The sequence below is a fragment of the Protopterus annectens genome, chromosome 2.part0, assembly GCF_019279795.1.
Source record: "Protopterus annectens isolate FY-2018-M chromosome 2.part0, PAN1.0, whole genome shotgun sequence".
In the NCBI taxonomy this organism is placed as follows: Eukaryota; Metazoa; Chordata; order Ceratodontiformes; family Protopteridae; genus Protopterus; species Protopterus annectens.
This window is the reverse complement of record NC_056728.1, coordinates 1,155,520,550-1,155,535,549: the sequence shown is the minus strand read 5'-3', so window position 1 is coordinate 1,155,535,549 and position 15,000 is coordinate 1,155,520,550. Positions and strand designations below refer to the sequence as shown.

Sequence of the window (15,000 nt, the reverse complement as noted above, 5' to 3'; positions counted from 1 at the left end):
AAAAAGCAGGCAAGGCACCAGAAGTGCACCATGCATAAGAATTGTGAGATGTGCTAATTAAGATGTTGTGTCCTTAAATTGTTAGTAATGCATGTGTTTTTACAGATAATTGCTACAGCAGTTTGCCATACAGATGCCTACACTTTGAGTGGTGCTGATCCTGAAGGGAAATTTCCAGCAATCCTTGGCCACGAAGGAGCTGGAATAGTGGAGAGTGTTGGAGAGGGAGTAACTAAAGTTAAACCAGGTATGAAATCGTTTTGCACTGTTTTTCATCAGATGTAATAGATTGTCAAACTTTTATTTTACCCGAGACCATTTTTTCGTAAAAATGCTTCTCTTTACTATAAATAAGTAAGTTGCTGCTGAAGTTTTAAGGAAGAATACAAAGTTGAGCGTAACAGTTTTGTCATGTGTATGTGGTTCTTTGGATAGTTAAGAAAAATTTTACAATTTGCATTTGGTTCATACACATTCAAGCACTGGTAGGTGATATTGCCTTTGCTTCAGTTTAGAGCGGAGAGCCTGGGATGGGTTGGGGGTATTTTTGTGTGCCAATTTGCATTTGTTTCATACACATTCAAGCATTGGTAGGTGATATTGCCTCCGCTTCAGTTTAGAGCGGAGAGCCTGGGATGGGCCAGTCAGAAAAGGGTTGGGGGTATTTTTGTGTGCGTGTGTGTCAGTTTGTGGACTGACATGGAAAACTGGAGATAACATTGGAGTGTTTTTATTGCTCTGAATATGTTGGCCTAAATCATGAAGATTTGGGGCTCCAGTTTTGCATTGGACTATGTGATTTTAAACTAAGAAAGAAGTGCCCTTTCACCCCCCCCCCCCCTCAAAAAAAAAAGTAGGAGTTTCTAAAATCTCACCCAAACTGACTCTCTACTTGTATGGAAAAGTGTGTAATATAGCATGTTCATGCTGATTGCATAAGACATGAAGTAATAATCAATAAAAAGGGTGTATGCATTTGCCTAAAGTAATTTTACAATATATCTCAATAAAAATATCATAAGACCATGGCTGTAGTTGGTAAATGCAAATGTGTGCAAGTAATGAAACCAGATAGTTGAACAAATTTGTATGTATAACTTGCAATGTAAGGAGAAAGACAAACCCGCATTTGGTAAATGACCAAGGGGCAGTATCTCCTGTCCCTTTTTCTCCTAGTCCCATAACTGCTGATGTTCGGTCCATTCTCTGTAAACATTGTGGTTGCAGTCTATGATGCATCCATTACACAAGAAGCAATTTGGCTTGTTTCTGTTTTGAAGCTATAACCACTTCCCTTAGCATCTGCCAGTAAAGGATTGGTGAGTTTTGAGTCCATAACCCCAAGATTGATGACCAAGAGTTACTTTCTTTCATTAAAGGATAATGGCATAGGATGGCCCAGTACTGCAGCTCACCCAGGACAAATGTCTAGTCCATTCCAGCTGCAGCAGGGTGTCCAAGACACTAATTTATCTGGACCACAGTAGTGGCTTTAGCCCATATGTTACCCTTGCACTTGGGGACAGGGTCGTGGCTGAAGGTTTGAAGCACTCTTCTGGAAAGTGAGTTCAACTTTATTATAGGCTTTTCATCTTGATTCATAGTTCATATTTTCTTTTATGATCACTTTTCTTAAACCGGTTACATTGTCATGAAATTTGAAATGTGGATTTTGACCAGTAGCCTGCCTTTTCTATTTATCTGGCATCTTAGAGGTGTGTGAGGGCCAGTACTGCTCATCAGGTATGGGAGCTGATGCTTCTTCAGATGTCTTCAGCTCTCTCCCATCAGTCCTTTCCAAATATTCTCTTGTTTTAACACACCTTTTTTATTTATTTTCTAACCGGATTTTATTTTCCAAAGACTGAACTCTAGTTGTATAATTTCCTTGGCAGACGTTTTGACAGTTTTTTTTAGAAGCAGTGTTCTGGAATATGCACGACATCTTAATTTTTCTAGAGTACGGCTCAGAAATGCCACCCCAACTGCTCAAATGATGACAAAAAAGATATCTGATTTCAGTGACTTCAAAAACTGTTGTGCAAGCAGTTGCAAACAATGTCAAGCAGTTGATTTTTGAGATCTTTTTCTGCTCAGGTTACGCCAAGATTGCCAACAGCAACACGTCCTCACTGCCTTGACAATTTTTTAATATCTTAGTATCACTTGATACATACAGTAAATAGAAAACCCTGGTAACCTTTTCCACTTTCCACTTGTATGCAACTCTCTCTGTCCAACATTACATAGACTGCTGAATTCCTGCCTTCCCTTAAACCTCACTCCTGAACATTATTCTGCATGTCCTGTTCCTGCAAATTACAATTAGTTTCTCTGTAAATTTCTCCTACCATTGTCTAAAGCGTTGTCTTCAGTTGTGTCCACGCCCCACCCACCCAAGTACAGAGTACTTCAAATACAGTTTTGCCCGTTTTCCATTTTCTAGTAATTTCTTTTTGGCAGCCAGCGTAATGCAACTTAAGGTCTTACTATGTCTAGGCAAATCAGATCCCTGGTGTCCCAGATCAAAGTAATACTTTCCTTATTTGCTCAGCCAGTATTGGTTGGATTACTTTGTAGGGAATTTGTCAAATCTGCCAAATCATTATATTCACAGTTGCCTCTTTCTTTCCCTGCACACCTCCCAATATTTTGCTGTCTTCTGAGGAAAAATTCCTTGATTGGGGTAAAAATAATATAGCTGCTTCTGTTCTAGAATAGAGTAAAAGCACTACCAAAACGAGTCTTGCACTTCCCATCCCTTTCCTCTTTCTGTACTGTATCAATCCCCAGTAGGGAAGGCAGTATCTAGCCTGTATACTGAATGTTGTCTTGGCCTTAACCCACACTTACCTTTACCCCTCTAGCTGTTTGATCCAAATACTTTGGTTCCTTTGCCATTTTTTTTCCAGTGAATTCTGGCTGCCTCGACTTTTACACCCCACCTACCACAGCAGCCCAAGATAACACAGCAACATTAAACTTGCGTTTGTCCAGCTTTCTTCTCTTGTACTCTAAAGTTTATAGAGGATTATGGACAAATATATTACATGTTTGAGACATGGATGCTAATAAGCAGTGAATCCCGGCATCCATATTGAGAATGTATAGTACTTTGTTTCACTAGATCCGATCGTAATTCTTTGTACTGCATGGAGAATTATTGGCTCCATGTGTTACAAACTGGTCAAACGTAAAATTAAAAAGTGTGCTGGCTTTGAAAGATGGTAAAGTAGTGGGTAAGAGGGGTGATGTCCTTGCCCATTCCCTGCGTAAGGGAAGAAGTTGAATAGTGAGCTTATTTTAGCAGACAACATGTAGAAAACAGGAGTTTAAACGAAATCATTTCTTGTCCTGTGGCTGCTGTTTACTGGTCAGCCCTGTCTGCTTTTAGTACAGACCTGATCTTTGTGTGTGGGTTGCTTAACAATTAAGCACGCTTCTAAGGGTTGTTGTGGTTTGGGGTCTCGCTATAGCAGCAATGAACCAAGATGTAATTAAACAGTGTTTCGAGTGTATCACGGTGTTTTGCTTCTTACAACTTTTTACATTTTTAACATGCCAATCCCTGAAGATCCCCCACCCCATTTGTAGTCGCACTGACTACACACAACACTGATTTTTTATTTTATATAGTATGGAGTTTATATCCTAACCAGTTTCAAGACAAATACTGAAATTGTTTTACTAAGTTACCCTCTTGGGTTCTATCTAAACATTAATGATATAAAGTGGGTTATATGCTTTATAGTCAAACGTGGTCAACAAAAGTCCAGTCTTGGTTACTTTTTTCTTGCAAAGCCATATTTCACAAATGTGATTGAAATTGGTGAATAAATGGGAGGACTATAAAGCAGTGTTTATCTTGTTCCTGTCCCAACACCAGGCTCCTGTTCAAGTCCAAGGTAGTGCTTGTCATTCTAGTCCACTGCTGTGCTTTTTTTCTGTCAAATATTTTAATTTGAAACCTTGTTAAATGTTTCACTGGCAGTCTTTGAGTTTTATTGTCAGAATGCAATGAACAGTTCCGTTCTGTTGGCTGGTTTACTTTTTGTTAAATTTCCTCCTGTGCCTGTTCTGCATCAAAAAAACTTCTGATCCACAAGGATAAAATATATTCTGAAGATATCTGGATACAACGGTTTGAATTTCATAACTGCCTTACATTCACTGACTTTTGGGGTAACTTACCCCTCTTCTGCCCTATGTACAGTGAATAATCCATTTTCCACAAACAATCTTGCTGTCTCCAATGTCTAATACCTTTCCCTTTTGCCATAGTTTTGTTCCTCTTTTTCTGCTAGTTTGTGTCTTTTGGCTTTTTCCCGGTTAGGGGTCGCCACAGCAGAACTCCGGTCCGCTAGTGATTGGCAGTTGATTTTTTACGTACCGGCTTGCCAGGCCTGACGCACAACCTTCAACAAAGGTATGCCCATTCACGCATGTCTCCACGCAGAAGATTCTCTAGCTGAGAATCGAACTGGACAGCGTCTTACTGTGAGGCGATAACGCTACCGCAGCACCACCACCGCGGGTACAAAACCCTTATTTGTGAAGATGCATTCTGCTGCCAGGTTTGGAGCATATACTGTGTGCCTTTCACAGTTAACAAATCTTGCTGTGGAATACCAGTTCAGTTGCTTATTTGTGCTTTTGTAAAAGTAATCGTCTGTTGCTTCCAGTTTTATTTTTTCTTGATAGTTCTTTGTCTTATACTTGGCAAGCCTTTTGTTCATTTCAGCTTTTAATTGTAGTTTTATCTGCATAGCTAGTTAAAATGTCTATTTTCCAGTCTTTTAATCACCTTTTGAGTACATTTTATTTTTTTTCTCCAAATTTATGGAAGCAGTCTTGTACAATATCGGAAGCTTGAACTGCTTTTTTTGCTGAACAGCTGCTGGATTCTTCCCGGACAGTTTTTTTTTTTTTTTTCACCTTCTGGTTAATATTCTTTCAGGTTCTCTAAATTTCTTTGGTGGCATCCAAACAGTGCAGTCACTAGCCAGTAACTGAAGCTGTCACTTTTACTTTTTTTCACACTGGAAGACTGTAATTAAGCTGCTGTTCGGTGTGCAGTTATCTTGATGTCCCGCTGCCTTAAACATTGACCTAGGCTGTGGGAAATTGGTTGTGGCAATGTTTGACCATTTTCCTGGGCTTTCTATTCTACCAGGTGGGGAAATGGATCATGTCTTCATCACTTTTTATCTTCAGGCTGGTATGTCCTTTCTCATCAATTCCCCCCCCCCCGCCTTTAATGGCCTCTGTTCATTGAGGACCACCATGATCGTTGCTTTACCAGTGTTGTGGGCTTCCCCTTGTTAATTTTGGTGTTCATGTCCACACCACTGATTATTGGCATCTGTGTTGATCTTTCTGGAACTGGCTGTTTCAGCTCCATCTAGAGTCCCTAGTTCTTGGATCGGTGTGGAGGTATTAACATCTGTCAGTGGTGCACACACTGAGAAAAGGCACAATGTTGTCTTGACTGGTGTCTTAGTTTTTGATTCCCTAAGCCAGTTTTGGTTCCAGCTTCAATTCTGTCATCAGAACTTCTGCTTTTGTTTGCATCTGCCATTCATTCAGGTTCATTGCCCGTGTTCTTTACCACAGTGGTGTCCTGCGCCTCCTATAGATCTCTTCTCACAATGGTGAGATCCAGGTACTTTTGTAGTTTCTTCCTCTCTGTTTAACAAGCCATCTTCTTCACCGGAGTTATCACGTCAGGTGCACAGGAATGCCCTGTGCAAGAAAAGAAAAACACTTAATTCCTGTATGGAGCCTCCCACAACTGTGTGGAACAAAAAAGTGACCAGAAAAATGGGACTGTCAGAGGTGCTGCATGTCAGAGCCACCCAGAAAATTGCATCAAATGAGAGGATTAGACATTACTGCAGGTTGTACTGGCTACAGAAACAAATGTAAGCATTTCTTAATTTGCCGTTTTTCATTGCCTACATGTTTTGGAGTACTGTCTTGATAATGTGGGTGCCCAGACAACTCCCTTTCTCGGTGGATAGAATTGAGACCTGGAGGAAGGATGGTACAGTTCTCAATTCTCTTTGCTAAGGCACAGTTTAGCAAGGTCTGAGAATAGACCCTCTCCAAATTCTTGGCCAATTATTTTCTATGCAAGTAAATGGGCAAAAATACTAACTAATGGAAAGAGGACTACTGTTAAACTAGTTGGTGTATCTGTATGTTTGTCCTCTCTGCGTAATACACTTTTTGCTGTTGTCTGCTTTCTGAACTTTGCGTGATGGAAAGGTGCAGAGGGGGTAGTTCTGTGGTGCATTATGGCTGGTAAAATGGGGCTGCCAGTTTTTAATCTGCCAATAGGTTACAAGTCTGAGTTGCTAATGAGAGTCTTAACATTTTATTGATTCCATAACACTGATTTCCTAATTATTCATGTCCCTCATCTAATTTTTCCGTCTATTACGCTGAAGACTATACTCTCCTTTCACACCCAGCCCTGTAATTACTCCTCTATCTCCATATCTGTAATACCCCATTGCCTTTTCTCATTAGCCCAAGATTTTGTAATAACTGCTGCATGTCTGCATTACTCGTAATCCTTGTGAAAACCTGTTTTCTTACATTGTCTTCTGCCATTAGAATACTGTTCTCTGGTTTTCATTAAGTCTCTCCATTAGCTGTTTCATCTCCTGTTCTTCCATCCCGCTTTTCCAGTTGTGGTAGTAGCTGTAATGAAATTGAGGAGTTTAAAAGTTACGATGCAAGAATGATTGCAGGTGGCCATGTGATGGTTGGAGTTTTGCCGAGGGCATTTTAAACTCTTAATTTTAACCCTCCTAAGAAAGTGGGTATACTCCCCCATTCGGAATATGCTTAATTGCACACAGCACCTGTTGCTTGTAGTGTTCCTCCTCCTTGCCTTCCAGTAACTTGAAAGGTAGCGGACACATCGGGGGGTATTCTCATACCATTCCTTCCACCCCAAAAAATGCATTGATTTTTTTTTGCCAGTTGCACTTCACTACTTAGTGGCCTACTGTTCCATACTAGATTTTTCTGTGAATCTGAGGTTTATTCTGTATTATGCTTCTCATAACTTTGCACATATCTGGAATAACTTCAGGTAGGACCATCATTTTCACCTCTTGCTTCTCATTTCTGCTGTTCTGTCCTTTTTAATTGTGTGTTCTTCTGTCTTCCTATATATATTTTTTCTTTTCAAACATTACATAGACTGTTTTATTTGGTCTGGAAAGGAAACCAAGAATTGTTAAATGAGTTTCTAGATTATCTTAATGGAATTATTTTTTGAGTTCTACTTGTAAGTTTTACCAGTATTAAGTTAGATGTTTTTTGAAAGTACAGGAGTGTAATTTCTTAGTATGGGTGTACCCTAATGAAGTAGTTGTGACCTCATTTGCTTAAATTGTAATATGAGGAAATGAGAGATTAGTTTTCAGAAGAAATTTAAGGAAAGAGCTTTTCTAACATCTATGCAGATTAGTAATGATGTAGATGCAGCAGCTATTAAAAGCATTTTCAAGAACAATTGGAAGATAATTATAAAGTTGTCCTGAAATTGATGAAAGAGTAGGAGAGGACCCTGTTTTTGTGCACTAAAAGGGTAAGTTTTAAAAACTTTTCTTTAGGTTTACTTGGCGTGAAAAACAAATTTAAGAACAAATGAGGTATGTTAAAATGTTTTAATTGTAATTTGTGACTTTGTATATAGAATATTACAGAATTAGGATTAATGGGTGTTGTACGTGTAAATCCAAATTTGTTTACTTGGTTGTGTAAGTGTCACTTTTTTATTAAGGTCACACTGTAAGAGAACTGTACAAGAGTATATGTGAGCACGAATGTGCAGTAGAAGATTAAAGGAATGCTTTAGCTGAGCATTATAAATTTAGGTACTTGTAAGGTTAGTTTTAGTCCTTGAAGTAACTTAATTTTGATAGGTTGTTTGATGCGAAAGATGAGTTAGGGTGGCATGAATATTGTGGTAGGTGAGATTAAATGCCTGCTACCCACCTGGCCTTTAATAATAGAAAATATTTTGTAACTTATTTAAAGAAAGGATTGAAGCAATAAGCTTCTAATGTGTTCATATGTTTTTAATAGTCATGTGATGTGAATTTTATTATTTAAATCAGTTTTGCACTTTGCGTTATTCAGTGTGAAAAAGTTTGTATTAAGGAAGAAAGAGCTCTCACTGTGTGTAATGCTGTTTTTTGCTGTGTTCGTTTCTATCAATTAAACTGTTTTGTGTGTTTAAATTATCTTCCTCCATGAAGACTTGCTTATTTGCCCAGCCTTGCCAGTGAATGTGTTTTAAGAGCCATTGTGGCTGCCATTGTATAATATTATGCATCTTTTTACTTGTAAATTTTTTGTAGTGCGTTTGGCTACAGGTACTTGAACCTACAGTCTAGACTGAGTTCTTTCTCCTGAAGCCACAAGCTGTCAAGTGGGTGTAGACTCATGTTATGTATTTAGATAATGTGTCTCTGTATGACGGTTTTACTCTGAATTTAAGAAATAAGCCAGAATTACAAGTTCCTGTATTTATAGCATATGTCTATTTTACACATGCATCACGGTTCTGGTGGATAATGAATATCTGTACTTGTTCTGTTTGTGATGCTACAGATCTCTTGTAGATGGTAAAGCATGAAAGTGCCACAAAGTCGCAAGCAGTTCTCTAGTCCTCCAGTGCTATGTTTTATGTAAATCAGGCCACCTATATTTTTCCATCTATAGATCATACCTACAGGTATCGGGGGGGGGGGGGGGAGTGTTTAGGATGAAATGATTGCCAGATCAAGTCTTGTATGTAATTTTTTTTTTTTTTTTTTAAGTATAGTTGGTGATTTTTGGTAGCTTGGGGGGGGGTCACGCACTGCAGACACCAGGCAGCACGAAAACCTTAAGTTTTCTGCAATGAACTGTTTAAGTTGTACTGACTTTACCTGTTATTCCTTCAGGGTTTTCTGTTAATAAACAAATACTTTTGTCTTCTAGGTGACAGAGTTATTCCTCTCTACATCCCACAGTGTGGTGAATGCAAGTTCTGTTTGAACCCCAAAACCAACCTCTGTCAAAAGATCAGGTCCGTATACAATTCTTTATAATTTTTGATCTATGTAAAGCAGTTGAGATGTTTGTAGACATGCGTCTTTGGGCTGGAATTAACAGCTTTTGTTTGGCCAGTCTGCTTAATTAAATTTGAGAGGTTGTGAAAGATATTTTTCAGAACTTTAGCATCTCTGTTTACAGTGAGTTTTGACTAATTTATGTAGTCAGCATGTAGTCAGCAGTGGTGCTTGTCTTCATTTGCACAAGGTGTCACAGTGGCAGGGTATGTCACTCTTGTCTGCCAGCAATTAATTTCATGCTTGCTTTTCATTGCTTTCTGTTCCATTGTAGACAAAAGAGCAGTCTGACTTCTGTTTTTTAAAAGTACAGAGGAAACATTTGAGTACAAAACTGTGTATTAAACTATTTTCAGATTTATTTGAGGTGACAGTTGGGGTGGGGGGTCAGCTCTTGGCTCAAAGTGTAGTGAATGCACTGGCCACAGCAAGTTTGTGCTTTTTTTTTTTTTTTTTTTGTTTTGCTTGTCCATACTACTCCTTTTGGTGTGTTCTACCCACAGTCCTTCCACAAATTCTATTTATTTCTTTCTTCTATCTAATATTGCCATCACCATTCAACATTGCATCCATTTTTCCTCCTCTTAAGTTTACTTTTCCACAAAATTGGTAACTTCCTAAAGACTTCCAAGATGGATGTACATGGGTCAACAGCTTAAAATCGATGTGTGTGTGTGTGTGTGTGTTTGGGGGGTCTGAGACAAGGGAATATTAATTCTGCCAGCATTAGTAATATTATGTGACTGGCTAGCCAGTTCACTACCTGGGTGTCTAAGAAGAAACTTGGAACCTGAAAGAAAATACACTAGAAAAGGTGAAAAGAAAACCCTGACTGGGAAGAATTCTGCAGCTTTTCAGAAAAAAAGCAGTTCAAGCTCTAGCTTTGGAAGAAGAGATGGATTACAGTAATTTTAGGGGTGGGGGGTGACAAATGTGCTCCAGATCTGATTCCATATAAATGAAAAGCAGAGTATAACTCGAGTAACAAAATGCTAGAAATAAATTGAAGCTTTACACAGCTATTCAGGTGAACTGTTAGCCAGTCTTTACTTCATTTTGACCTTTGATTTTTGCGGTTAAGTACAAAACTGCTTAAAAAAAGAGCTGAAGCAGCAGGACAAAACTGCTTAAACAGTTGTTTCAAAAAATAGACCGAGCATGTAGAGAGAACCTGAGATTTTCTTCTGTACCAGAGAAACTGGAAGGAAGCCTGTTGCTTTTATGAAAGCACATAAAAGCAGCTGGACTGGTATTCCACAGCAGGGTTTAATTGAAAGGTCTGTGTGTGTGTGTCTGAAAGCAGCCAAAAGATGCAGTCATACCAGCAGAAAGAGTTGATAATGACAACTGCGGCAGAAGTATTAAAAACTGCAGGCTTGTTGGCTGTTGGTGAAGCACCCACCAAGAGGAGAAAACGCTGAGAGAAGAAGGGAGCCACTTTTGGGATTTTTTTTTTCTCTGTTTATTTGCTAAGTTTTTCTGCATAGCTGCCTAGTTTGAGCATTTTCTGGCTTGTTAAACTTGATTTCTGCATTAGTAGCTGTATTTAGAGCACAACCAAAAGTTGTTTACTGAATTTCCTGTTTGCACTTAATTTTAAATCGTTTTTTTTCTCAAAACTTGCATATTTTCTGTCCTTGACCTAGCACTCTTGTGTGGGGTCATTTACTGGACTGTTATAACTTGATATTACCTGTGAACCTCTGCTATCTCTGAAAAAACAAAAAAAAAATCTTGCTTTTTTCCCCACTTTTCTGAGATTTAAAAAAGTTCAGTTACAGGCTTGCTGTTTCCTGAACTGTTTGTAAGTTTCTGTGAGGCCATTTTTGCTTGGGCTAAAGGAAGGTGTCTCTGTTGATCAGTGGCAGTGAATAACATTGAGCAGCCTTCCCTGCCCCCGTAGGAGTGGTTACTGACTTGAAACTGTAGTTTTATTGTCCATTTTGGGTCTATTCCTGCTTCTTTCCAGCCCCTGCTATCAAGCACGCCTTAACGTGCTTTAGCGCTATTTAGCGCGGAGTTGCCACTAGAGCAGCATCGGGCAGCGCCGGTTTAACAAGGTTAAACTTTTTCTGGCTCCATAAAGTCTGTTGTTCAATTTTTCCTTTAGAACTGCTCTATTAGGAACCTAAACAGTTTACACCTTCACGAAAAAAGCACAGCACTTGTTCGTAATTGCTTTTTCTTCTCAAAAAGCTCAGCACTTGTCTTAAAAGCATATCCCTTGTCTTATAATCATTTTCTTTGCAGGTCAAGCACTCCTATATTATACAAATCCCTCACTTGCAAAACCCCCCAGGAGTGCCCACTTCCCTGCTAAGCCCTCTACTTTTCTGTCTCATACCAACTCATAATTCTTTCTAGCATGTCGAAGGGTCAGATGCTGGCATCCTCTCCTGCCCAGTTGGTGAATCTGGGAATTCTGAGGCAATGTTACAATTGCCTCATGTACACGGACAACCCTCTCCTCCTCCCACATAACACTAACACTTGCGAGAGATGCAGCTATTTAGCCAAACTGGAGGCTGAGCTCTCTCAACTCAGGACTGGCAAGACCAGGCAGGAGGAGAAGGCAACTACACACACCACAATAAAAGTCTCACACAACTCAACCACACCACTGAATCAAACACATAAACACACTAAGACATACTCGGAGGCTCTGAGTAAAAATTTACCTAAACAGCAAAGGCCTCCAAAGCAGACACCCAAGCAACTGCAAACTCAAGACACCACACAAACAACACATAAAAAACAAAATCAGTGTGCAAAGCAGTCACTGCCCTTAAGGCCAAATACAACACCAAACATACTTGTCATAGGTGACTCCATAGTCAGACACACTGACTTCCCACTCGCCAGGCTGAACAAGGAGAAGGTCACGGTAAGCTGCCTATCGGGCGCTAGAATCCGCCACATAACACAAGCACTCAGGTCACTCCACGGCAAGTACAAGTATGACACAGTCATTGTCCATGCTGGTGTGAATGACCTGAGACGTACCTCCCTGGACTACATGAAAAGAGACATAGAGGAGCTCTCTGATTATGTAGCCCAGGCAGGTATGACCCTGACCCTGAGCAGTATCCTTCCTTCACCACGAATGATGCCACAATATAGTGACAAGATGATCAGCTTTAACAATTGGCTTAATTTCTGGTGTCATTCAAAGGGGATCCAGTGTCTGTCTGCTTGGGATGACATGCTTGACAAGCCACGCTGCTTCGCAAGGGACGGCTTGCACCTGTCACCCCTGGGATTCCGGATATTGGCTAAGGCTCTTGCCACCCCCATAGTGCCTTTTTTAGGCAAGGCTCAAATTCTAAACCTACCACCCTAGAAAACAAAACGGGAAGAAACTAAGGGTAATGCTGCTCAATGCCAGAAGTCTAAATCTCAAAATGCACGTACTCGAGGCCCTTCTCAGTATGGAGAACATTGATGTCTGTGCTGCGACTGAAACCTGGTTCAAGGCTCCTGAGAGCACCCCGGCACTATCAGGTTTTACCTCGTATCATGCGTTCCGGCCCCAAAACCCGGACCATACCACAAAAGGAGGGGGTGTATCCATATTCATCAAGGATACCCACACCTCCAGGTTGGTGGCTACGCACGAAGCATCGGAAACCATCCAGGTGCAATTAACCATAGGCAAAACTGCTCTACAATTTGTAGCATGCTACAGGCCACCCTCTCAAACTCAGGAAACCCACACAGCCTTCCTGAAGACACTGGAGGGTATAAATGTATCACCAAACACCATCATATTGGGTGACTTCAACTACCCGAATATAGACTGGGAACATTACTCAAGCCCCAACTTTCTAGCCCAAAGGTTCCTGGAGTTCATAAATTCAAATGCCATGGAACAACTAGTCACCGTCCCCACAAGAGGAGAAAATATACTAGATCTCATCATCACGAACATGGGGACAAAATGCTCCACACCGGACGTATATCCCTCTTTGGTGAGATCAGATCATAAACTAATCTCACTAGAAATCCACATCCCGCCCCCACCCCAAATAAAAAAAGACCACAGTGAAGAACTTCTCTAAAGCAAACTTCACACTACTCAAGACAGGTGTAGTATCCTTCAAGGCCCCCGAGCCAATGGAAACAACAACCCAATCTGCGGAAGCCCTTAAAAATGCCTTCTATGAACACCTTCAGGACTGCATGGATCAGGCAATCCCAAATAAAACCAAGACCCTTTCCACCAAGGGCAAACGTCCAGTCTGGTGGACCCCAGCCATAAACAAACTTTACAATAAGAGGAGAAAGCTATTACATGATAGAGCAAAATCCCAAAAAGGGAAGGCATCTTTGATCAGTACTAGCAAGAAACTACGATCCCTCATAAAATCATCCAAGGCAAACTTTGAGAAAAAAATTGCCATAGATTCAAAAGACAATCATAAGGCCTTCAGCTATAATCAGAAACCTGGGTGGAAACTCCCAGATATGCTCAGAATTAGTCCAAAATGATACAAAAATCACTGAACCCACAGACATTGCCAACATACTGGCAGACAGGTTCAGCGCAAACTTCACCACCCTCTCTCCCCCAAAAGGAGAGAACTATCCCAACAGAGTGTAGCCTCCCAGACATCTCAAATGCGCAGGTGAAAGCTGCTCTCTCTAAAGCTAAAAACACAGCATCAATGGGACCGGATGGTGTCCCCGGCTGTGTGCTACATGAACTCAATGAAGAACTAAACCCGCACATAAGGCAGCTGTTTAATCTTAGCCTTACCACAGGACATGTGCCCAAGGAGTGGCGTACGGCAACTGTGGTCCCACTCCACAAAGGCGGTGCCTCTACGGACCCTGGTAATTACCGCCCCATAAGCTTAACAAGCTTGGTCTGCAAAGCTATGGAGAGGATCATAATGGAACTCATAAACAAGGACATAGGGGACTTGCAGACCTTGGACCCAACCCAGTTTGGCTTTGTCAAGGGCAGATCTTGCCTTTTGAACTTGGTCGACTTCTAAACAGTTACCAAGGCCATTGATGAGGGAAAGGCAGTCCATACAGCCTACCTTGACCTTGCAAAAGCTTTCGACACAATACCCCACTCGGGTATCATAGAGAAACTTACCAGCTTAAATGTAAACCCATATGTCACAAGATGGGTTGCAAACTGGCTAAAGGACAGAACCCACAGGGTTAGTTGCTGGAGCCATGTCAGACTCCAAGCCGGTTACAAGTGGTGTCCCACAGGGCTCAGTCCTTGGCCACCTATTGTTCAGCATCTACTTCTCAGAAGTACAGGCAAACATAGGAGGACTATGGCTGACAAAGTTTGCGGATGATTGCAAACTGGGTGCCATAGTGGATAGTACATCGGACACAGACATCCTTCAGAGGGGTCTCATGGAAACTGATAGCTGGTGCCAGAGCCATGGCCTGAAGTTAAACGCAAAAAAGTGTATAGTAATACCCTTCGGGGGAAAAACAAGGTAGCCCCAAGCTACCATATAGATGGCAACCCACTAAGCACAGAAGAGGTTATTGTGGACCTGGGTACCCAGGTTGACAGTGGCCTCTCGTTTGACACTCACGTTGCTAAAGTGGTTCGAAAGACCTACATTGCCCATCTGATCATGAAGGGATTCACATCCAGATCAAGTGAGGTCATTGTTCCCCTGTACTCTTCACTTATCAGACAAATGATCGAGTACAATGCCCCATTTGGGATGTATCTCACCCGACACCTGCAGCAATTGGAGAGACCCCAAAAGTTCCTCACCAAAAGGATAAAGGGACTCCAATACCTGTCATATACTGCCAGACTGAAGAAACTCCAACTCTATTCAGTTGCATACCGTCTGCTCAGAGGTGACCTGTGCCTGACATACAA

At 40.9% G+C, this 15,000-nt stretch overlaps 1 protein-coding gene across 2 annotated transcripts in view; it reads left to right on the top strand.

The window, feature by feature from the left end:
* LOC122793384 (alcohol dehydrogenase class-3) overlaps positions 1-15,000 on the top strand; it is a 230,777-nt gene that overhangs the window by 20,652 nt on the left and 195,125 nt on the right. For both annotated transcript variants that reach the window (XM_044061355.1, XM_044061356.1), the window contains exons 3-4: positions 106-247; positions 9,004-9,091. In XM_044061355.1, coding sequence (XP_043917290.1) covers positions 106-247; positions 9,004-9,091 — 230 coding nt within the window. The remainder of the gene's footprint in view (positions 1-105; positions 248-9,003; positions 9,092-15,000) is intronic.